Source organism: Chelonia mydas, chromosome 9 (assembly GCF_015237465.2).
Source record: "Chelonia mydas isolate rCheMyd1 chromosome 9, rCheMyd1.pri.v2, whole genome shotgun sequence".
Classification (NCBI taxonomy): domain Eukaryota; kingdom Metazoa; phylum Chordata; order Testudines; family Cheloniidae; genus Chelonia; species Chelonia mydas.
This window is the reverse complement of record NC_057855.1, coordinates 55,614,982-55,639,184: the sequence shown is the minus strand read 5'-3', so window position 1 is coordinate 55,639,184 and position 24,203 is coordinate 55,614,982. Positions and strand designations below refer to the sequence as shown.

The 24,203-nt window shown below is 44.4% G+C and overlaps 1 protein-coding gene across 5 annotated transcripts in view; it reads right to left on the bottom strand.

Annotated features, from left to right (window-relative positions):
• LOC102932681 (ILK associated serine/threonine phosphatase) overlaps positions 1–21,811 on the bottom strand; it is a 55,284-nt gene extending 33,473 nt beyond the window's left edge. Inside the window, exons 1-9 of one of the 5 annotated variants that reach the window (XM_037909820.2) lie at positions 21,658–21,797; positions 17,130–17,264; positions 12,471–12,533; positions 7,433–7,498; positions 6,929–6,985; positions 5,414–5,533; positions 4,284–4,410; positions 3,082–3,188; positions 2,465–2,558 (exon numbers count right to left, since the gene is read on the bottom strand). In XM_037909820.2, the coding sequence (XP_037765748.1) occupies positions 2,465–2,558; positions 3,082–3,188; positions 4,284–4,410; positions 5,414–5,533; positions 6,929–6,985; positions 7,433–7,498; positions 12,471–12,533; positions 17,130–17,264; positions 21,658–21,709 (821 nt within the window). In that variant the 5' untranslated portion in view covers positions 21,710–21,797. Of the gene's footprint in view, positions 1–2,464; positions 2,559–3,081; positions 3,189–4,283; positions 4,411–5,413; positions 5,534–6,928; positions 6,986–7,432; positions 7,499–12,470; positions 12,534–17,129; positions 17,265–21,184; positions 21,512–21,657 lie in introns of those variants that run through there. The other 4 variants (XM_037909821.2, XM_043521903.1, XM_037909822.2 and 1 more) reach the window with 4 other exon arrangements.
• Between the last annotated feature and the right edge of the window lie 2,392 nt (positions 21,812–24,203).

Genomic DNA, 24,203 nt, shown 5'->3' with positions numbered 1-24,203 from the left:
ATTTCAAATGCTGATGTAACTAACAAGTTTGCAAATGCAGCCGTGTAGATTACAGAATATAATATATACAGGTTAGATGGAGTTTTGTTTTTTTTAAACACACAGGTTTGGGAAAGATACCAAATAACTGTTTTAACGAATTCTGTTAGTACTGGTCACGTTTGTTTTGTTTAACTGGTTAGGTTTAGAGGGCTGAGCTGGAGTTTGGTTTGTGATGTTGTACATATGAAGTGAAATTTCTAAGCTCATTGCTAGATGTATTGATATTCTCTCCAGATGTGTTATAGATGAAAAAAGTTAAGAAATGGAAAGGATATACAAGGCTGGTAACCAAGTTGGATTAACCCAGCATGTACCTTGTGTAACAAAGTTCCTCCTCTGCCTAGGTGGGTCCTGTGCTTATTGGCGGATTTGCTTGCCTCAGAGATTCATGGCAGCCCTCAGTTTGGCCACTTTGCTAGTGGCTCAAACCTGCCATCCACTCAGCTAACCTTATGACTGGCCAACATGGGGGAAAACAGAACAATCCCCGCAGTCTCTGTGTCCCACTTAGTGGGTCGGGACAGGCCAGATCCCTTTCCAATTTAGACCTTCCCTTCTAGTGTTTCTCACAGACCAGGTCAACTCCTCCTGTGTCCAATCACGAGTTGGGGGGAACCTGGGCCCACCCTCTATGCCGGGTTCCAGCCCAGGGCCCCGTGGATAGCAGCTGTCTACAACGTTCCCTGTATCAGCTGTGTGACAGCTACAACTCCCTGGGCTACTTCCCCATGGCCTTCCCCCAGCACCTTCTTTATCCTCACTGCAGGATCTTCCTCCTAAAGCCTGATCACGCTTGAACTCTTCAGTCCTCCAGCAGCACGCCTTCTCACTCCCTGCTCCTTGAGCACTCCCCTACTAACTGATGGGAGGTCCTTTTAAAACCAGGTGTCCAGATTAGCCTGCCTGCCTGCCATAATGATTCTACAAAGTTCTTAGTTGGCTCCAGGTGTCTTGATTATCTTGCCTGTCTTAACTGGTTCTAGCAGGTTCCGGATTGCTCTAGGGCATCCCCTGCTCTGGTCACTCAGGGAGCAGAAAACTGTTTATCCAGTGGCCAGTATATTTGCCTTCTAACAGACTCCTGTACCCCACTGGTCTGGGTCTGTCACACTTGCTTAAGTATAAAGTGATACATGGTGGCACCTCAAAGTGTTAGTGGTTCCCTCCCCCGCCACATGTGGGGATAGGCTGTGTTTTTCCTCAAGGAAAATAAGTCTCCATTAGAACAAGCTAAGAAAAAGTATAGTCAATTAGAAGGATGATTCAAATATTAGTCATTAACCATCAGACCATCCATCCTTTAGAGCAGGGGTTCTCAAATCTTTTCTTTGAGGCCTGCCCAACATGCTATAAAAACTCCCCGGCCCACCTGTGCCACAATAATTGTTTTTCTGCATATAAAAGCCTGGGTCAGTGTTAGGGGTAACAAGTAGGGCAATTGCTCATGGCCCCACACCACAGGAGACCCCGTGAAACTAAGTTGCTCAGTCTTCAGCTTCAGCCCCGGTGGCAAGGCCCTGGGCTTCAATCCAATGCAGTGGGGCTTCGGCTTTCTGCCCTGGGCCCCATTAAGTCTAATGCCAGCCCTGCTAGGCGGACCCCCTGAAACCTGATCACAACCCCCCAGGGGGTCCCAGATCCCTGGTTGAGAACCACTGCTTTAGAGAGCAGTCTTGAAAATAATGTAAGATTTAACTAGTAACATGGGACAGGCAGATAAAAGTTTAACTACATATAACTTAAGGCATAAAAAAAAAAAATCTCAGTGATTCACTAGAATCCTTGGTCATGACCATTGCTCTATGTGGAAGCATATCTGCTGGTAGCCACCTGAATTCTGGATAGAGGGCGATGCAGAACTTCCTGAATATCTGGAATTCCTTCTGCTAGGAACATGCCACTCTGTCATGCTATGAACTTGCAGATTTAAGTTAAAAAACTATTGCTATCACTTGATATCTTAAGTTATTTGATCGTTAACTGTTATTTTAGTAATATGCAAGATCTCCTTGGATACAGATCACAAAAAGTGCTACAGAAGAGAGGGACAGAAGCCAGTTTTGGCTCACATTCTGGCCCCATAGTGCCTCACTCCCCATGACAATCCTGGTCTTACCCTTACAGGGTAGGGTAGCCCTATGCTGCTGTCCTGTACAGCCTGTAGTGTAGGGGGGCAGGGTTGGAGCGCACTACACTCCAGCTATTATGGCCACTCTGCCAGCCTATCAGCAGGCATTGAAGGCTGCGGCTCCAACTTGCATATGTGACAACTGGAATCTTGGCAAGAAGCAATGACAACTTAAGGTCACCTTTGTCCCATTATAGGAGTTGCACCTTCTGGCTGTACCACTCAGGATCGGGATCTGGGAGAGGTAGACATTTTTAATAGTTACAAGTAGCTCTGGGGGACATTTATACTTACTGGCTGGAGGCCTGCTTCAGGAACTCCTCATCTGTATGTTTGAAAGAGTCCAAAAGGCATCTTTTCACTGTTTTCTCCACACTGACTACCTCTCCTATAACACAAGAGAAAGTGGTGTATGCTCCTTTTGAAACACCATGCTTATCTAATCCCTGTCTCCTTCCTCACCTGTCTGACATGCATAAACAAGTCACACTGCACACGTTAGTTACATAGGGCAGATATGACCCACGTGCCCAACTGCCAAAGATTCAGATATAAATGTGCATGGCCAGCTTGTATAATACAGCCTAGTTATTCACCCTTGAAGACAAGGGACACCTATTGTAATGCTATTATTTTCCTCAGCCAAATTCATACATCTGCTGTGGCTATTCCATAGAGTTTGCCTAACCTAGCTAACACTGTTATGGCTTTTGGCTTGATAGCCTGACAAATCTGCTCAACAACTTATCACACCTCTCCTGTCTCCAGCCTAGAGGCATGCTCACCCAATACTCCACACACAGTTATGTCCCTGACTCGGGCTGTCCAAAGTAATTTCTTAATGGACACCACAGCAGCAAGTCATGAGGAGTGACAGATGATGCACATGTCCCCATATGGCCCTCTCTTACCTTTAGGAAATTTCCTAATCAGGTTTTGGTGCAGATTCTGTGCTGCAAATTTTGAAGCTCGAACTCCTCCATGGCCATCAAAAACAGCAAAGTACGAGACACGGGTTCTGCAAAGGAAGAAACATGAATGTAAACTAGCTGTGAAAGGGCTGGTATCAACCAGAAGTTAAGATTTAGTAAAGAGGCTTGTGTCCCTAGCAGCTCTCCCAATCTGTATTGGAACAGAAAATGCAGTGTTTCCTCTAAAAAGTGTAGAACTAGCATGTATGAGTACTAAAAGTTTCCCCATCTCCCCCAGGAAATGAAGGAAAGGAAGAGAGGCTATGGCCCCCAGCTACATTTAACAACAGCTAGACATTGCATCTCATGGGCACTCCAACTCTGGAGCCTCTATCCAACAATTTCAGAATTTGCTATTCACAGATGCCAATCCGACACATCCCAGAATTCTCTTCATGCAGAATGGTTGCTACAGCTGTGCAATACACAAGAGACGTGGGGACATACTAATTATTGTCAAATTGCCTTTTGTTCTACAAGCTTTAGATCACATATTTAGCTTTAAAAGAATGTTTTTAAAATGATCTTTTATGGCCTGTCAGTGTTGCTTTTAAAAATGATACATTCCACCACTTCCCCTCAAATTAATTATACCTTTCAGATTATTAAAGTTGAGAGTTTGATACCTGATGGCTTCTCTTCTCCAAGTATCCAAGCTCCTCATCACTGTCACACCTGGGATTTTAACTAACTGTTGTGAAACCCCAAAAGCAAGGCTTAAACAGCTATACTCAAGTTGAGAGCCTTCAGGTATCTTGTGCCTGATATCCAGAGGAACTAGGAGGAGTTGACTGAAGTCAACAGGAGTGGTGGGTACTTAGCACTTCATGGGGAAAAATAAATAAATAAAAATAAGAAAGTCAGGTCTTAGGCACCTGATATGGACAACCTAACAAATGAGGCACCTTTTGCATCATCAAACCTTACATGATTTTCTCAAAGTCAGTGGCAGATCTAGGAATACAATGCACATCACCCACACCACCACACAAAGCAATATTTAGTCACAAGCAGTAGTTGCTCAGAGTGAGGGATCATTGTCAAGAGCTCAGGCAAAGTTAATGGGAGCTCTTTCATCTTTTTGTCATGACTCTTGTGTACTTCAATGTTATTCCCTGGCTCCGGAGGTCTGGCCTACTTACATTTGAGGGGGCAGGGGTCTGCACTCCTCAGTGATGTCATTTAAGATGACATGTGCATCCTGCATCTCTTCTCGTTCACCTTTTCTCTCTGCCATATAACCTTTCAGTCCAAAGATGCCTCCAGATGCTAGTGAGAAACAAAGCAAAAATTAAACACATGAAACGTCTCAGTCTCCTGAGCCTGATTTACAAACTTGTGATCATTTTGCTCTATGCAAGATTCTGAAAATCCCACAGCATCATGACAAGAAGCATGTCTTGCCCTGCATGGGCTATACTTGAAATTAAAGTGTTTTTTTTTTTTTTTTAAAAAAGGGTCAGCTTTTGGAACCTTTTGCTGAAAATGACATGCTTTGTGACACTAGTATTAAGTGTCCCCACATCAGAAACTGTAAGGCAGTTCGCATCCTACTGAAGCAGGGCAACCATGCTTGAGTGCTAAAGCTACATCAAACTGGGATATCACGCATGACCAGGAGAGGGATGCACTCCATGGAAACTCTCTTGATGAAACAGTAAATCTAATGAGGCTACTAACAATAGATAAAATAAAGCTAAATCAAATGCTGTTTCAATCAAATTTATCTTTCTTGGTTTGAACCTACTGAACGAATCCAGTTCTCAAAGCCTAGTGCAATGTTAGGAAATCTGTATCACTACTGTGTTTTACACATCTGCACCAAAAAGCAAGCAAGCCAGATGTGAAAGTTTAAGCCAGTTTTCTCAGGATTTCTCTTTTCATTGCAACCATTTGATAGAGTGACAAGATGCTAGCGGGGCAAGGTGGTCTGAACCTCTGCCAGGAGTCAAACAGTCACTTCCACACCTTTGCTACTCCAGGACTTGTGCTCTGACTGCAGGTCTCTGAATGGTTGTGAAAGTACGCACTATTATACTTCTGGGCTGGTTCAGCACAACTGCTAATAGCCTCCCAAATGAATACCTAGGGCATGCATCCAAACCCTGGGATCTAAGTATGAACTCTGCCAGCAGGCAGCACACTTCATTTCTTAAAAATAACCATAGAAAGTGTACTAAGGAACCAAAGATCAGCTTTGATCTGGACTTACTCAACCCAACTTAAAGAGTACAAAAAACAGAGTACATTTGTTTTCAAACTGTCTGAAAACCTTTACAAACTTTCTTTTCCACAAGTTCTTCATGGCCATTCTTCTCTTCCTCTGAGACTTTCCTCTTCTCTCCTTTCCCATGATTTCCTACTGCTGAGACCTGCTCAGTGATGCGTGAAGCTAGAAGACAGCAAAAATTCAGATATCTGAAGACTTTGCAGAAGTGTTTTCTGCCCTTTTTTGTTTTTATTGATGGGAATCACTCACCTCTTACACTGAAGAGAACAATTCCCTTTACACTGAAGGATTATGGACCTACAGTACTACTACTAGTCTGGTAAATTCTGGTTGGCAGACTCCCCTCTCCCCCACTTTGGTCCTGTCATTAGTTTCCTAGCTACCAGACTGATCTCGGTTAACTGCTTGGATATGTTAAAACCAAAAGTTTAAAGCTGAGGAATTTCTAGTTTTTGCAACATGACTATCATGCATGAAAAGGATGGTTACTACTTTCTAGGACAGACAATACTATTCTTACATAGAAGATATACAAGAGACAGGATGGACTACAAAATAAAGTTGGGGGTGATGAAGCAGAAACATAATTATCATGGCATCTGAAGTGACAGTGGATTCAATGCTCATGGAATGAATCTCCTCCTAGTCCCTAAGGACTATCTGTCTACACGATGAAAATTTGGCAGTCTTGCTTTAAGAGGAATCCACAACTGTAACAGCAGTAGGCAGTTTTGGCCAAGATCAAGTCACAGTGGCAAGGCTGTACGAAGCTTGTGCAGTGCTTAACTGCGGCATGTATAACTATAGCCAGTGCTCTCTACAGTGAGCAGTGTAAAGTTCACTCCAACCTGCAAAAAGTATAAAGTACAACAGTGGCTCTCAACCTTTCCAGACTACTGTACCCCCTTCAGGAGTCTGATTTATCTTCTGTACCCCCAAGTTTCACCTCACTTAAAAAGTGCTTGCTTACAAAATCAGACACAAAAATACAAAAAAAAAAAAAAGTGTCACAGCACACTAGTACTGAAACATTGCTTATTTTCCTCACATTTTTACTATATAATTATCAAATAAATCAACTGGAATATAAATATTGTACTTACATTTCAGTGTATAAACAAGTCATTGTCTGTATGAAATTTTAGTTTGTGCCGACTTTGCTAGCGCTTTTTATTTAGCCTGTTGTAAAACTAGGCAAATATCTAGAGGAGTTGATGTACCTCCTGGAAGACCTCTGCACACCCCTGGTTGAGAACTACTGTATTATAAAACCCATTATCTGCAGTCTTTCGAGGACATCAGAGATGTTATGGAGTCAGCTAGAAAGGAACTTGTGCACTTGTTTCTGCAGATAGATCCACATTTGATTAACTTAGATTTTTAGTTACATGAATATGACACCACTACCAGTACAAGTGCCCAAATACTCACCAAGATACAGGCAAGATTGTTGGAACAAACAAGATGAATCACAATCCCAGTATGATAAGCTATGCTGACAAATTCCATGAGGAAAGACATGTATGGAGCCTCATGAAGGCTGTTACAGTCCCTTACCTGAGTCCCCACTGCTGGCTGGTGGGAGATCATCAAAGAGCAAAGGTCCTCCTGTCCCTGAAACACAAGAAAGCAGTCAACAACATGTAAATTGAGTGCCTCCACCCCATGAGCAGAATTCTGATTATGTCCCACAGATGTGTGAAGACTACAAAATGCCAGCTTACTCAGACCAGATCAGTTTAAATGCATACCTCTCCAGGATAGAAACAATTATTAGCACACAATGGGAGGACCTAGGCCTTATGCTGATGTTTTTAATATGCCCCATGTTAACATTTCAAAAAATATGAAAGATCCATATTAAGATAGCAATTTATATTAGTTGAAGAAATGAGTGAGGAGGAGGAAGATGGACACTCAAACATGTAGATATTCTGGAAGATTTTATCCTATACTTATGTATAATTAAAAAAAGGTTTAGATAAAATTTCAGCGTGAGAAGAGATGCTGATGCAAACAGAAGCTAGGCAGATGCCAACAACACGATTAGAGTCCTCTTACCTGAGTCAGCACTGCTGACCGGTGGAAGATCATCAAAAAGCAAAGGCCCTGTCTGTGCTTCTTTCCCTAAAACACAGAGCAGAGTCAGAACACACTTGAAAAGTTATTCACAGGAAGAAAAGGAATGCCCCATTATTCTAGAACAATCCTTGCCCCAAATGACCCTCTCCACCCAAACTATAGACCACTACTGCACAAGAGAGAAACTGCCACTTTCCTGGAAATAGAACTCATTTCTAGCTAAAGCACTTCTGATTTACAAGAGTTAAAATGACTCCTTTAGAAACCTTGGCTATTGTAGGAAATAAAGGGGCAGAAATTCTTTTAGGTTATTTCAGATAACACTGCTAAGTATTTACATGAAGACCAAAGGCCTTTAGCAGAGGACACACAGAAGCGGCAAATGGAAGAAATCTGGATCATTAACACTGATGTTCTAAGCACTTTGAATTCCCCACAGGAACTGCAGTACACCTCAGTTCTTCTACCATTCTGCTCTCTTCCTTTTCTACTAACCAGGGCTTTTTCTTCTGAACCACATCCATCTACCCTGCTGAGCCCTTGGCTTTCAGTTCACAGCAAATACCTAATAGATGTTCATGTCCTTACAACCATCTGATGTCTTGTACGATTAAGAGCTGGGACATCATGATTATTCACAGTATTTGTTGCATCCGATGAAGTGAGCTGTAGCTCACGAAAGCTTATGCTCAAATAAATTGGTTAGTCTCTAAGGTGCCACAAGTACTCCTTTTCTATTCACAGTATGTTACTTGGAGAAAGGAATGCTATCAAACAAATACTGCAACGCTGACTGTGACGGTGCACTCCATATGACATTATGAAAATATACTAATGAGAGTGAATATAATATAACTGGAATATGCTTCATGCAAAAGGTCTCTTGTAAGGTACCATTACAAAGCTTATAAACTACTGTGTGTGTGTGTGTTCATCCTATTTGTATAAACGTATTATTCTTGTATCTGAAACTAGAAATATGAAATATAACTGAGGTCCTATTGTAATTATGCAAAGTGTGGGCCATTAATGGTGGCTTTGAATCTTGATGGCTCCCATTAACCAGCGCAATTGGTTGTAAATGGCTCTGTTTACTTGTAAGTCTCCCTGTATGCTGGCAAGTGGGTAATGAAGTCTTACAGTGACGTGATCATGTCACCTGAACTGAAATCCATCTTTAACGCGGTGCTTTTCCATTTAAAAGGAGAGGTGGGAACCCAGAGAGGGACAAAGGATTCCCGTCTTGTGCAAAAGATATATAAGGGGGTGGAACAGAACAACGGGGGCTGCAGTCATGAGAAATCCCCTAGCTACCACCTGAGCTGGAACAAGGACTGTACCGGGGAAAGGACTGGGCCCAGCCTAGGAAGGTGTCCAGTCTGTGAAAAAAGCTTATTGAAATATCTGAGGGTGAGATTTTAATCTATATTCAGTTTTCTTACTGTATTAGGCTTAGATTTGCATGTTTTATTTTATTTGGCTTGGTAATTTACTTTGTTCTGTCTGTTATTACTTGGAACCACTTAAATCCTTTTTGTATTTAATAAAATCACTTTTTACTTATTAACCCAGAGTAAGTATTAATACCTGGGGGAGCAAACATCTGTGCATCTCTCTCTCTCTCTCTATCAGTATTATAGAGGGCGAACACTTTATGAGTTTACCCTGTATAGACTTTATACAGGGTAAAACAGATTTATTTGGGGTTTGGACCCTATTGGGAGCTGGGTATTGAGTGCTGGAGACAGAAGCACTTCTTAAGCTGTTTTCAGTTAAGCCTGCAGCTTGTAAGGGTACGTGGCTCAGACTTGGATCTGTGTTTGCAACAGGCAAGCGTGTCTGGCTCAGACAAGGCAAGGTACTGAAGTCCCAAGCTGGCAGGGAAAATGGGCTCAGAGGTAGTCTAGGCACAACAGGTGGCAGTCCCAAAGGGGTTTCTGTGATCCAACCCATCACACTGACTATTTTAAAAAACTCCAGCGAGTACCTTTTAAATAATAGGTTCTGGTTATTTTTTAAAAGTTCAAGAGTTTTTCTGCTCCTCTTTTGGTGTTTGAAGATATTTTCAGCTACATAAATAGAGCTATATGGGGGGGGGGGCGGGCGGGAGAACAGCAAAGCTGACTACACAAAGTGCTGTCAAAAGCACAAAACAAACTAAAAATAGAGAAAAAAATCTTTTAACTTCACCCAGTTACAATAATCCTAGTTTTTACCTACTGTAGTTACAAGTAACAAACAACTCTTTAGGCAGAAACGGGATTTTTCAAGTTGGAGATATTTCCTTAAAAATGTTCAGCCTGAATGGATTATTGGTTAACTTCAAAACAAACAGAAAGGGGGCTTCTTGTAGAGATATTTCTTTTTAGCTATGCGAGTATGGTATGGAGTTGAAAGAATCATTATAGTGGCTAAGGCCCACTCCTGCAAAGCTTACACATGCTTAACTTTAAGGAATGTGACTAGTCTGATTGACTTTATGGGACTACTCATGAGGTGTAATGTCAGTGAGGTTCAAGTCTTTGCAGAATTGGGGCCTAATTAAGTTGGAGGGTGGAAAAACATTACAACAATATATATTTGAACTGGAAATGAACTTCAGCGAATTGTTTGAAGTAGGTCAGACCTCAGGCTATATTTCTGTGCAGATTTCCCACAAACAGTCATTTTAACAGGGAAGAAAAAAATATATAGCTAAAAAGGGAGTCTTTTCTTCTTACTGTTGAACTAACAAAACAATGACCAATACAGCTTAACTGGGCTCCCTCTTATTCCTGAGGGAATTCTGCACCAAAAAGTAACAATTCTGCAAAATTCTCCATATTCTGTCAAAACAATATAATCATGCCAGTTACAATTATTTTCGTAATTTCAAAATATCTGTCAGCAAGTATGGGGGATGAATAGCTCAGTGGTTTGAGCATTGGCCTGCTAAACCGAGGGTTGTGAGTTCAATCCTTGAGGGGGCCATTTAGGGATCTGGGGCAAAAATTGGGGATTGGTCCTGCTTTGAGCAGGGCGTTGGACTAGATGTCCTCCTGAGGTCCCTTCCAACCCTGATATTCTATGAATACAGACAAAAAGATTCTGGTAATTTTTTTGTCATATTCCTTACAAGGTATATTAATAGAGAATTTTGTGTAATTCATTTAAAATTACAATACAGAACTGTATTTCCTGCACCTGTCAGAAGCAGCACACAGGCATGGGGGAGGCAGGGGTAATGGAAGAGCCGAGGGAGAGGGAAGGAGCCTAGGAGTGAATCTGGAGGGTGTTGGGTGTGAGGTTCTTCTTTTTTTTTGGGGGGGGGGGGGGGGGGGGAGAGAAGAGAGGAGGGATTGTTAGGGTGTTGGAAATCCTCCCCCATGCAGACCCTGGCTGACCCTCCCATTCAGTCAGGCACATCTGCCCCTGTCCCTGCACCCCTCATCCCCCTGGGTTTCTGCAGCCCCCCTCCCGCATCCCCAGACTCAATGCTGTCACCCTACTAGCCCATGCTCCAGTCTGTCATCCCCCTCTTCACTAGCCATACTGAACCCCAGTCTGTGACCCTGCCAGCAGCCTTGTGTGTCCCACTCTGTCCTAACCTGGCTCCGCAGGCAGGGTGCTGTGATAAACTCTACTCCTGGGGGAATTCTGCAGCATTGGACATAGAATTTTGTATTTTCCCGCATAAAATACATTTTGCCTAAGAAATGCTGCAATTGTGCACCTTTTGCCCACCAGAGGCCGCTGTGGCACTAGAACAGCTAGCACGAACACAGCTGGCTGTTTTGCCCACCAGAGTCTGCTGTGGTGCCAGAAGGCAGAATGGCAGCACTCCTTAGGCAAAATGTGTTTTGTGTATTCCCACATAAAAACAATGCGAGACAGATGAATTCTGCATGTCCGCACATGCACAGAATTCCCCCAGGAGTATCCCTCTGGTGACTTATCAGAACACCTGAAATGCATATGCACTTAAGGAAGCAATTGGCCTTGAGCTCAAATCCTGTCTGGGATATGTTTACATCAGAAAGACCTAATTTAAACATTTATTTTTCTTGACAAAATACACACCCAGTAAAGTGGATTTAATGACTTCTAGTAAATCACCAATATATTTCACAAGGGTGCACAATACAAAACCATACTGATAATTATATGAATAAGTTATTAAAATAGTTCTGAACTCCTATAAAAAGTGGTATCAAAACTAATATTTGCCATTAAAGATGGAAAAAAGGACTAAGGGTTGAACTCTGCTACCCTTTATGCGCATAGAATCAGTAGGACTGTATGTATAATCAAGTATGCTCAACATGAGTAAGATGGGCAGAATCTGGCCCTACAGAGCACCAAGTTAATAAAAAGAAAAGGAGGACTTGGGGCACCTTAGAGACTAACAAATTTATTTGAGCATAAGCTTTCATGAGCTACAGCTCACTTCATCGGATGCATTCAGTGGAAAATACAGTGGGGAGATTTATACACATAGAGAACATGAAACAATGGGTGTTACCATACACACAGTAACCAGAGCGATCACTTAAGGTGAGCTATTTCCAGCAGTTGGCAAGAACATCTGAGGAACAGTGGGGGGTGGGTGGGTGGAATAAACAAGGGGAAATAGTTTTACTTTGTGTAATCACTACAAAAGGGGAATGCACGAAATCCAAAAGGACTAGAAAGAAACAAATAGAAAAGAACTGAACAGCTTAAGTAATGGAAGTAGAGGGAGACACAAAAAGATTATCTTGGAAACAAGTATCTGGGAAAAAAGCTGACAAAAATCATTCCTCCTCCTCCCCACAAGTGTCTTTATTCTCTATCCTCCCTTGCAGAAGATGAAATAGTGTGCTCATTTAAAACATTTCCCAGCCTCTTAGCTAAAAATGTAAATCCCTAGCCATGAAGACTGATTTAGTGACCAGTCTAACTGAAAAACAGGTTTTAGACAAGCCATTGTAGAAAAAGTGGGGAAGCATTTGTAAGCAGGGAAAGGTCAGGCATGTGGGAGAAGGTTACATTCCCTTACCTGAGCTGCTGGATGGTGGGAGATCATCAAAAAGCAAAGATCCTCCTTTTAGTGCTTCGGTCCCTGAAACCCATCAGAAAACAGTAACAATATGATTAGAGTACCCAGGCCGGTCACGAATGGGTGATTCACACACAGAATGGAATTGCGAACCCCTCTGTCTATGACAACCGTAGTTTATAAATGCACTGCTCCAGGATATAACAGCTGTTACTGCAAAGAGATCTCAGGTATTTCAGTCTGAAAGCTTAATCTATTTAGTTTATCAAAGAGAAGGTTCAGAGACAACTTATCACAGCCTACAAGTACATGCACAAGAGATTTCTGATAGGAGTCAGCTCCCTAATTTAGCAGAAAAAGGCAAAACAAGATCCAGTGATTGAAAGATGATGCTAGACAAGTCAAACTAGAAATAAGGCACATTTTAAAGTGAGGATAATTAGCCATTGGCACAATCTACCTAGGAATGTGGTGGATTGCCGTCTTTAAGCTAAGACTAGATATCTTTCTAAAAGATGTTATAGCTGAAGCAGGAGTTATGGGCTTCATGTAGAAATTAGGTGAGGTGATCTGGCCTGTGTTATGCAGGTCAGGCTAGATACCTTAGATTTAAAGGCCAAGTAGGACCATTTTAGGTTATCTAACACTATGGTATATTAGTGCCCAATAAAAAAAAGCCTAGGACTTACATGCATATTTTCCATACATTTAAACATTTAGCATCCCTTTTACCAACCCAAACATCCACAATTTGAAGAGAATCAAAACAGATGACATTTTGAGGACATTATTATGCCCAAAATTCCAAACGGACATTAATTCTAATAGGATAATGCTAACACGGGGTGGGCAAACCACGGCCCGCAGGCTGCATCCAGCCCATTGGACCTCTTAATCTGGCCCTTGAGCTCCTGCTGCAGGGCGGGGTTGGGATCTTTCCCTGCTCCGGAGCTCCAGCCAGGGAGCTTGCCTTGCTCAGCTCTGCGCAGCTCCCGGAAACAAGGGCAGCCAGGGGGCTTTGCACAGCGCCCCTGCCCCAAGTGCAAGCTCTGTAGCTCCCATTGGCCGAGAACCACAGCCACTGCACAGTGCCTGCGGACAGGGCAGCATACAGAGCAGTGTGGCCCCACCTCCACGTGAGAGGCGGAGGGGAGACGGGCCGCTGTTTCCAGGAGCTGCTTCAGGTAAGCGCCACCTGGATCCTGAGCGCACCCATGCACCCCAACCTCCTGCCCCAGCTCTGATTGCCCTCCAAACCCTTTGATCCCAGCCTGGAGCACCCTCCTGCACCCCAAACCCCTCATCCCCAGCCAGGGTGGATTTGATTTAAATCACTAGTCAGGAAAACTATTTAATCATGGATTTCTACATAAAAGTGCATTTTTGTTGGTTGTTATAACGTTAATACATATTCTTCACAACTCAGATACATGTAGGATTCATTTTTAGAAGGTACACTATACATTTTTAAAGTGATTTATTTTGAAAAGCTTTTCAAATTAGTTTTACAGCTATATCAGAAAATGAATGATTGTTTGATTATTTCATTTACCAAAAGGTAACTGAAGCAGATATTTATGAAGTCATTGGGAGGTAAACTATCATTAATATTTGGAGGAGTTTCTTGCCATGCTGTATTAGGAGGAGACCACCACCAGACAGACATTTAAATTGTTTTATTTAACTAAAACATTATGTATTCTGGATTTTTTTCCCTTCAACAGCAAACATAATATTTTAACAAAACAAGCATATGCATTTTTGAATTTAAACATGCACTTTTTTAAAATCATGTTGGGTTTTTGTTAAACTTGTTTTTAAACTAAAATAGTTAAATGAAATATATTTAAAAAAATTAAATCGACTATGTCAGCCAGCTCAACATGAGAAACTTAAAATATTGGCTTCTGCAGCTAACTCAGTCATCTTCACCTTCATTTTCCTGTTTGTGAACAAACAGGAAGAGAAAAACAAAACAAAAACAAGCTTTCCTGCTTTTTCAGGTCCCAAATGACTTCTCAATTTGGAATGAATTAGTCCAAAGGAAGAAAAGATTCTTTCTACACTGGTAGAAGAAGCTACTGCTGTTAAAAGTGAGATCACCACTTCAACAGTCTCTGAATCCAAGTGCTTAAGTGACTTCCACGAGTTCTCCGGTATGACTTCTTTAAAACATCATCAGTAAATATATATTTCTTGAATGGTTCACCCTTAGCTCTGAAGTTTATTATAGTTGGCATTATGGAGGGATGATTGCTGGATGTCCATGTCATAGCTAACTCCTCTTCAGCAGTTAAATGTTTGACCCTGGTACCGAGTATTGAGAATATTTGCAAGAAAATGAGCTGGAGACAGAGAGTTAAATTACAAGCTTTAAAAAAAGAATGAATGGGACAAGAACGGTCATTGCATATTTCCCTTTTTAAGATCTCATTCACTTCCTTCCAAATGTCAACAGCGTCAGCAATAAAACAGCTATTTCCCTGTATTTTGTTCAAGGCTACAGAAATCGGCTTCAGGGTACTCAGCAGGTGTTCAACATTTCTCTTAAGCCCAATGTTGAGAACTTTGGCTGTGACAGTGCCATCTATTTTTTCACGATTTTATTCACAAACTGTCATCAGATTAGGCCAGTGCTTGATACAGCGCTCAAAACAGTCCACTACTGAGGTCCATAGCACGTCTTGTGGGAGAGTTAGCTTGGTTCCTCCCACTTTTTTTTAGAGCAACTGCTGCAAAGCGGTGTTACAGAAGTATTTTGCAATTTCAACAACATTAGCCTTTATTTCTGGAACACTGAAGTCTTTGGCTAGTCATTTGGCTAGTGCATCAAATGAGCACTGCAACCGTATGTTGTTAGCTGGGGACTCTTCAAAATAATTTCTTCTCATCTTGGATACATTTGCAGCATTTTCTGTGACCAAGCTGCATACTAGACATTTGAATTGTTTTTTCCACAGTTTGTTATAGCTTTTACTGCTACTTCTTGTAAGTATTCTGCTGTATCAACTGTTGCTGTAAGGAAGAAATTTCCCTTCTTCTGTTGTCACACAAGCACATAGAACAGGATCACTGTGGACAATGCTCCACCCATCAAGACTCAGGTTAACAATTTCACCCTCTAGACCTTTTGCACACTGCTCAATTTCTCTTTCATACACTTTATCCAGCAATTTTCCTGCAACATCTGCTCTGTTGGGTGGACTGTTAATGACTGAACCATGTTAATGAAGTGTAGGTTCTCAATCATATGGAAAGGAGAGTTTGTTGCATAAACAAACCGGGCAATTTTTTCATCAATTACCTCTTTTTGTAATCTGCTGGTTCTTATCACAAAGATATCTATGGTTTCAAGTATCAGAGGGGTAGCCGTGTTAGTCCGGATCTGTAAAAGCGGCAAAGAGTCCTGTGGCACCTTATAGGCTAACAGAATTATTGGAGCATAAGCGTTCGTGGGTGAATACCCACTTCGTCAGATGCATGTAGTAGAAATGTCCAGAGGCAGGTATAAATATGCAAGCAAGAATCAGGGTACAGATAACGAGGTTAGTTCAATCAGGGAGGATGAGGCCCTCTTCTAGCAGTTGAGATGTGAACACCAAGCGAGGAGAAACTGCTTTTGTAGCTGGCTAGCCATTCATGGTCTTTGTTTAATTCTGAGCTGATGGTGTCAAATTTGCAAATGAACTGAAGCTCAGCAGTTTCTCTTTGAAGTCTGGTCCTGAAGTTCTTTTGCTGCAGGACGGCTACTTTTAAATCTGCTATTGTGTGTCCAGGGAGGTTGAAGTGTTCTTCTACAAGTTTTTGCATATTGCCATTCCTAATATCTGATGTGTGTCCATTTATCCTTTTACGTAGGGACTGTCCAGTCTGGCCGATGTACATAGCAGAGGGGCATTGTTGGCACATGATGGCGTATATTACATTGGTGGACGTGCAGTGAATGAACCGGTGATGGTGTGGCTGATCTGGTTAGGTCCTGTGATGGTGTCGCTGGTGTAAATATGTGGACAGAGTTGGTATTGAGGTTTGTTGCATGGATTGGTTCCTGAGTTAGAGTTACTATGGTGCGGTGTGTAGTTGCTGGTGAGAATATGCTTCAGGTTGGCGGGTTGTCTGTGGGCGAGGACTGGCCTGCCTCCCAAGGCCTGTGAAAGTGAGGGATCGTTGTCCAGGATGGGTTGTTATCTATGGTTGTTTCTGGCTGATAGAGATTTTTTTTTTTCTTTCTGCTACAGGTGATACGTGGCTACGTGGCATACATGATGTGACTGAAACATTATTATTGGCAGATAACTCTGAAACTATAGAAAATGATGGTGATCTTGAAAGTGGATAGTCTTCAGAATCCTGTATGTTGAGGATGGATTCTTCTAAACAAAATAAGTCAATGCAGTTATTTAATTATTATTACCACCATACTACTCATTTAGTATTACTCATTGCATTCACTGACACTCAGTACTACTTTAAAGGTGAAACTGTAAAAGGAAGATCTGCCTATTTCAGCTTTTATTTTTTATCACAACTGCATCTAAAATGTTAGTACCATAGAGTAACAACTACATTTTTTGCTCAAACATGAAAATTCAAGAATAGTCCAGAAGGAAGAGAGGCAGTCCTTAAGAAAGAAGTATGAAATAAAAAAAGTTGACCAACCTGAAGATCCTGCATGTTCAGACATATTCCTTTCATCATCTTCAATGCAGCTTCCTCCTGAGAAGGAACACTTCTCATGATGTTGTTTCATCTGGGCAACCAGGCCTTTGCATTTCATTCTGCAAGCATGCCTGTCTTACCCACAGGTAGAAGAACTTCATTAAAATATTCCCAAACTGGGTCTCTTTTACGGCTTGTTGCCATTACAGGTTTTCCCTTCTGTGAGAGAATGGTTTGGTAGTTCTCAAATAGATGAAGGCTACACTCAGAAAGACCTCAAGACTTCTGGAATATGCTGCTCAAACAGTTTCATGTTTGTCTCTACTGCCTGTCCCTCCCTTCTCACATTTATCTCTAGATGACTTCTCCTTGTCCAGATCTATTCCGCCCCCAATGATCTTCTATTCACTGAACTTTTTGAAACTTTGCACTTTTAGAGGGAGGTAAGGGATTGACTCTGTGTACACAAATTTGCAGAGGGACAATAGGGTTGAAGTCTGTTATTTCTCACCCCTATATATTATTTATTTAAAAAACATTTTTGCTGTTAACAAGCATGTTATCTCTGGAGACACAAATCCAGAGTTTGAGAACTGCAAAACTAAGCATCTCTGATGGTATCTTCTAGACTGAGCACTCAGTCCCATTGAGTAGCTAGAAAGATTAACCTAAATAATCTATACAGAAGCCCCTGGAACCTCATAAGATTGGGTCCCTAATCCATGAACTATTGGAACTCATTTACAAAAATGAGTCTTAAACGTTACATGAATATATTGTCTCATACTATAGAATTAGAATATATAATCCCTATTCCATGATAAGATATATTATAGGTCAAAGATATCATAATTAAAACTATCTTTAGATAATGCTTTTTGAGGGAAAAAACCTATCAGAAAAATCTGATTTAAATAAAAAAATCCAATTCTTATTTTTCTTTAAAAAAAACTAATTGATTTTTATCCATCCTGAACCCAGCCCCACCTGAGTCTGCACCCCAAGCTAGAGCCTCACCCCCCCCCGTGCGCCCCAATCCCCTGCCCCAACCAAGAGCCCCCTCCTGCCCTCAAAACCCCTCCATCCCAGTCAGGGAGCACCCTCCTGCACCCCAAACCCATCATCCCAAGCCCCACCTCAGAGTCTGCACCCCCAGCCAGAACCCTCATCCTCCCCGTGCACCCAATCCCCTGCCCCAGCCGGTCCACCATACAATTTCCATACCGAGAGGTGGCCCTCAGGCCAAAAAGTTTGCCTACCCCTGTGCTAACAGCACTATCAAATATTCATGGAGAAACCCAAGAGTTGGTCTATATTCACAGCTCTGTAGTTATGAACACTTTGGATCTTTTGGGGAAAGATTCTGGGAAGCTAACTGAGGGCATGAAAAATGTACCTGATACCTACTAGCCCAAAGACTAAAGGCGATGTCTACACTACAAAGTTGTCAACCTATGGTACATCGACATACAGCCACTGCTGTATTTAAAATGCTGTTGCATGTCCACACTATGCAACTTGTGTCCACAGAGCAGCTCTTGCATCGATACAGAGATCAGTGCACCATGACTAACTATCCCATGTCTGTTAGTGTCAAGGTTCCTCCCCCACTCTGACCTCTAGGGTACAGATGTGGGGACCTGCATGAAAACCTCCTAAGCTTACTTTCACCAGCTTAGGTTAAAACTTCCCCAAGGTACAAATTAATTTTATCCTTTGTCCCTGGATCTCCACTGCCACCACCAAACTCTAACTGGGTTTACTGGGAAACATAGTTTGGACACATCTTTCCCCCCCCCAAAATCCTCCCAACCCTTGCACCCCACTTCCTGGGAAAGGTTTGGTAAAAACCTCACCAATTTGCATAGGTGACCACAGACCCAAACCCTTGGATCTGAGAACAATGAAAAAGCATTCAGTTTTCTTACAAGAAGACTTTTAATAGAAGTAAAGAAATCCCCTTTGTAAAATCAGGATGGTAGATACCTTACAGGGTAATTAGATTCAAAACATAGAGAATCCCTCTAGACAAAACCTTAAGTTACAAAAAAGACACACAGACAGGAATAGTCATTCTATTCAGCACAGTTCCTTTCTCAGCCATTTAAAGAAATCATAATCTAACACATACCTAGCTAGGATTACTTACTAAAAGTTCTAAGACTCCATTCCTGTTCTATCCCCGGCAAAAGCAGCATACAGACAGACATAGACCCTTTGTTTCTCTCCCTCTTCCCAGCTTTTGAAAGTATCTTGTCTCCTCATTGGTCATTTTGGTCAGGTGCCAGCGAGGTTACCTTTAGCTTCTTAACCCTTTACAGGTGAGAGGATTTTTCCTCTGGCCAGGAGGGATTTTAAAGGGGTTTACCCTTCCCTTTATATTTATGACAGTTAGTATATAAGGTGCTACAGGAATCTCTGCCACTTTTACAGATCCAGACTAACACGGCTACCCCTCTGATGCTATCCCACTGGGCAACTGACCAAAGGGTGTTTGGGGTTTGTAATGCCTCACGGGAGCAGGTTTAGCATCACATACTACAGGTTTCTCAATCTCATCATTCCATGGGCATCCTATTAGGTTTCCAGCTGCTTTTCAACCGCTCTGGTAACCTGCAAGCCAGCCATCTGTGTCAGAAAGCATGGATCCTGCACTGTTCTTCAGTATTTTAGCTGTGCATTATGAAGACATAAGAGGAGCTCAACAGGGATGCTATTCACCACCATCCTAACCCTAGCCTCCTCCTTGTAGGAGCAGCATATCTGTGGCTCCACACCTCTCCCTTACCTTCTACTATGCCTGCCGCAGCTCTTCAGATTTTTACACACACAGCTGCATGTCCCTGCCATAGCCCTTCTACTCCCTGCCCTGAGCAAGTTCTTGCAGCTGGAGTGGAGTTGTGCCTACACAGCTTCCTCTCCCCACAGACCCAGGAAATCAACCACCTCCCATGGACTCCACACAGGAACACGTTTGCTGCATAGAGCCAGCATGCTATATGAGGTCTCCATACTGAACAAATTCAAAACTTTCCAGGGCTTTAATAGGGGAGGGATGTTCACCTGCGTACTTGGCTGCATGGCAGTGGAGTTAAAAATGGTATCCAGAGTGCATAGGATGGGCAATGTAGGATACCTCCTGGAGGACACTTAGTGTAAACACTGCATTGCTTAGGTTGCACCCGACACTGAGTAGCTCTAAGTTGCCCTACACTGTATGCCTTTCATCAAGGTGGTTTTATTAGATTGGAGTAACACAAAAGTTAAAATGGCAGGAGGAGCACTGCAGTGTGTACACCTTCATAACTAGGTCAATGTAAGCTACCTTATGTCGACAAAACTATGTAGTATAGACATGGCCTAAGTCTACTAACCAGAGTGAAAAATACCTGCATTGCCTCACCCTCCAGAGCCCCATACCCTTCAATTTAAAGGGACTGAATAACAGCTGCAATATATTATCAAGCAACTTTCTCTTTATTTTTTTAATGCAACTGCATCTCTCTTTTTTGTTCTACCTTCTTTCATGGGAAAGAAAGAGGAAAAATTACATTCAATCATGCTGTGTCTCTTCCCTGAGTTTTCTTCAATGACCCTATCCACCTCTCTCTAGCCTGCATTCCACTCACTCCCTGCCTTATATTTCTGCCTCTTCTCTCCTTTCTCCCCCTCAAATCTAGATGGACGCTATACAGTATGACAGGTTTCAGAGCAACAGCAGTGTTAGTCTGTATTCGCAAAAAGAAAAGGAGTACTTGTGGCACCTTAGAGACTAACCAATTTATTTGAGCATAAGCTTTCGTGAGCACAGCTCACTCACGAAAGCTTATGCTCAAATAAATTGGTTAGTCTCTAAGGTGCCACAAGTACTCCTTTTCTTTTTGCTATACAGTATGTCTCTTCTCTCACTTTCCCCCTCCTCACGCACACAGCGCAGTGGAGTTTTACCCGACACCAAACAGCCCTGGGCTGATCCCCCAGGCGAAGCCAAGCCCTGGACCACTCTCCCAGAGATGGAGGACGAGACTCAACCCTGGGAGCGCTATCAGTCGCACCTGGCGGAGCTGGGCTCTGCACCCACCCTTGGGTGGCGTGCGCGGGGGCCAGGCTGCAGCTGTCCCCTGGCTGGAGCCCACAGGTACGCTTCGCCCGCGTTTCACAGCGAGCAGGGGCTGCAGAGGCCGCGGGTCTCAGGCCGCCCACCCCTGGCCCATGGCTGCCCGCCGCAAGCGCAACAACAACCAGCCCCTTGGTCCGACCCGAGGAGCCCGCCGCGGCCTCCCACGGCACCAAGACTAAGCGTGGCGCAGGAGGACCCAGGCACATAAGGCCAGCAGTACGGGCCAGGAAGCGTCACCCCGTGCGGCCGAGCCGGGGCAGGCCCGCACGCTTCACCTCACGCCGCAACCGGGCGCGGGAGGGCGGTGGTTGCTAAGGCTGGCCCCGCCCAGAGGGGCGCAGGGCCCGCTGGGAGATCTCGGCCCCGGCCACGACCCCCTGCGGCGGGAAGAGGTGCGGCCACGCTCACCTGCTGCCGAGGGATCCGGCTCCGGTTCCGGGAAGTCCCCGAACAAATCCATCCAGCCCGGCCCGAGACTCCAGAGCCGCTTCCTAGTTCCTGCTCCTGCTAAGGCCTCGTTCCACCCTCCCTCAATCAGCCCGCGGGGCGGGACCAGAACCCCTCGCCTACCAATCACCCCCGAGGGGCGGGACCAGAGCCCTCTCGCCTACCAATCACGCCGAGGGGTGGGACCAGAGCCGCCTCCTGTCAATCACCTGGCGGGGGCAGGGGCCTGGGGCCGTTGCTAGCGGCTAGTTTTTTTGAAGCAGGTCCTAAGGCTTCTCTCAGCTGCCAATCACCTGATGGGAAATGCGGGTCCCCAGGCCAGGCCAGGCCACTGTGCTGTGGCCATCGCGGGGCGAGCAGGGCCTGCAGGTCTGGCCTTCGCCTGAGGTCAGGCTCTGGCAGGCTGGCGCCCCATGGCTGGCAGGGGGTTCTGGGGCAGGGGGTTCTGGGGCAGGGCAGGTGTGTTACCCAGGTGCAATGGCCCTGGTGTGCTTCCTGCCCCCCAGTGTCAAGCCTGCCATCGCTCCAGGCAGCGCTGCCCTAAGGAGCAGTCTTGTACCTACATGCTGTGGGGCTCGGCCTGTGCCGCCTGCATGCTTGCATTGTGAGCATCAAAAGCACGATTTGGCCTAGCCACTTGGTGCTAGGTGGGAAGAACCCAGCTCAAAGCCCAAGCCGGGGGGCAGTTAGAAATCTATGGAGCCATGTTAGGGCTGTCCAGGTTTTCCTAGAGTTTTTTTAGAGGTAACTGTCCTGGGGCATATGTAAGGCTGCTCGGTACACACAGTTTTTCTGGCTCAGGATAATCCTGGATGGCCCAGGTTTTTGTACCTCAGAGGTGGCAACCCTAAGCCACTGGAGCACATCACTTCAGTGCTTCTTCTAGGACAGATTCTTCCATTACCTCCTTTGTCAACTTTCCCTTCAGAGTGAGGGAGTCAAGCAGCTTCTGTTTCCCAAAGATTTAGTTAGCTCCTGATGCCATGCAATGAGGATGTGACACAGAAGAGTGCTGGTAGGAGGCTGCTCTTTGCTTCTTGGGTCTAGTCACCTGACATGGATCAGGGTTATAGAAGCTTAATGCTCCAGTTACATGGTAAGAGGTCAGTATCCACTAACTCCGGTGTCCACTGTACAATTCCCCCCCCCACCCCGCCCCTACGGCCGCTTACTAACTATGCCACATGTAGCAGGATCTATTTCTCCGTGACATAATCCAATACAACCTTGATGTGAGCCCTGTGTGAAAATATGATACACCGGAGGGTGGGGTGGAACCATCCCATTTTAGTTCCCAAAATACTTTCTGACACTAGTATTTGGCCTGCTGATATTAACATTTAATTTTGTCCGCAAGGCCGGCCATATTTATTCATTAACTCCCCATGTGATTTTGCTTTCCACATGACAGAGAAGGCTATATAGCAGAAATCTTTTCCTTGGTCACTACAGGAATATATTAATCATATTTAGGAATTCTGGGTTTCCAAATACCATATTCACATTGACAGATCATGCTAGTCACATAGCTTAAGGCACTATGAAAGGTGCTGAGATACCATGGTGATGGTCATGGTATCAGAAATGGACTATAATAGAACAGAATCTGCAAAACTTTCTCTGAGAGCTTGCAGTGTTTTTAGTTTTGTCCCCTAATATTTTATGTGCCATACATAGGTATGCGCAGCACATTTCATTAGGGTGTGCACCCAGGGAGCCCCGCCCCGACCCCATCCACTCCCTCCCACTTCCTGCCCCCTGACTGCCCCCCTCAGAACCACCAACCCCCCCTCTCCTTGTCCCCTGACTGCCCCCTCTTGGGACCCTGACCCTCACTGCTCCCCAGGACCCCACCCTCTATCTAAGCCTCCCTGCTCCTTGTCCCCTGACTGCCCCCTCCTGAGACCCCCCCACTGTAACTGCCTCCCTAGGACTCTACCCCCTACCTGTCCCCTGACTGCTCTGACCCTTATCCACATCCCCACCCCCAGACAGACCCCCAGGACTCCCACATCTATCCAACCGCTCCCCGCCCCCTAACAGGACCACTAGAACTCCTGACCCATCCAACTCCCCCTGCTCCCTGTTTGCTCTGACCCCTCTCCATATCCCCGCCCCGATGGCCCCCCCCAGAACCCCCAACCCATCCAACCCCCCTGCTTTTTGTCCCCTGACCGCCCCCTCCAGAGACCCCCCCACCTCCTAATCACCCCCCCAGGACTCCACCAACTATCCAACCCCCCTGTCCCGACTGCCCCGACCCCTAGCCACACCCCCGGCCCCGATAGGCCTCCTGGGACTCCCATGCCCTATCCAACGTCCCTGTTCCCCGTCCCCTGACTGCTCCCAAGACCCTCTAGCCTGTATCCAACCCCCCTGGCCCGGCCCGGCCTCCTTACCACACCGCCCCTCAGAACAGAGTCCCCACCAAATCCCACCCTGTCAGGGTTCCCTCCCCACTCTGAACTCTAGGGTACAGATGTGGGGACCTGCATGAAAGACCCCCT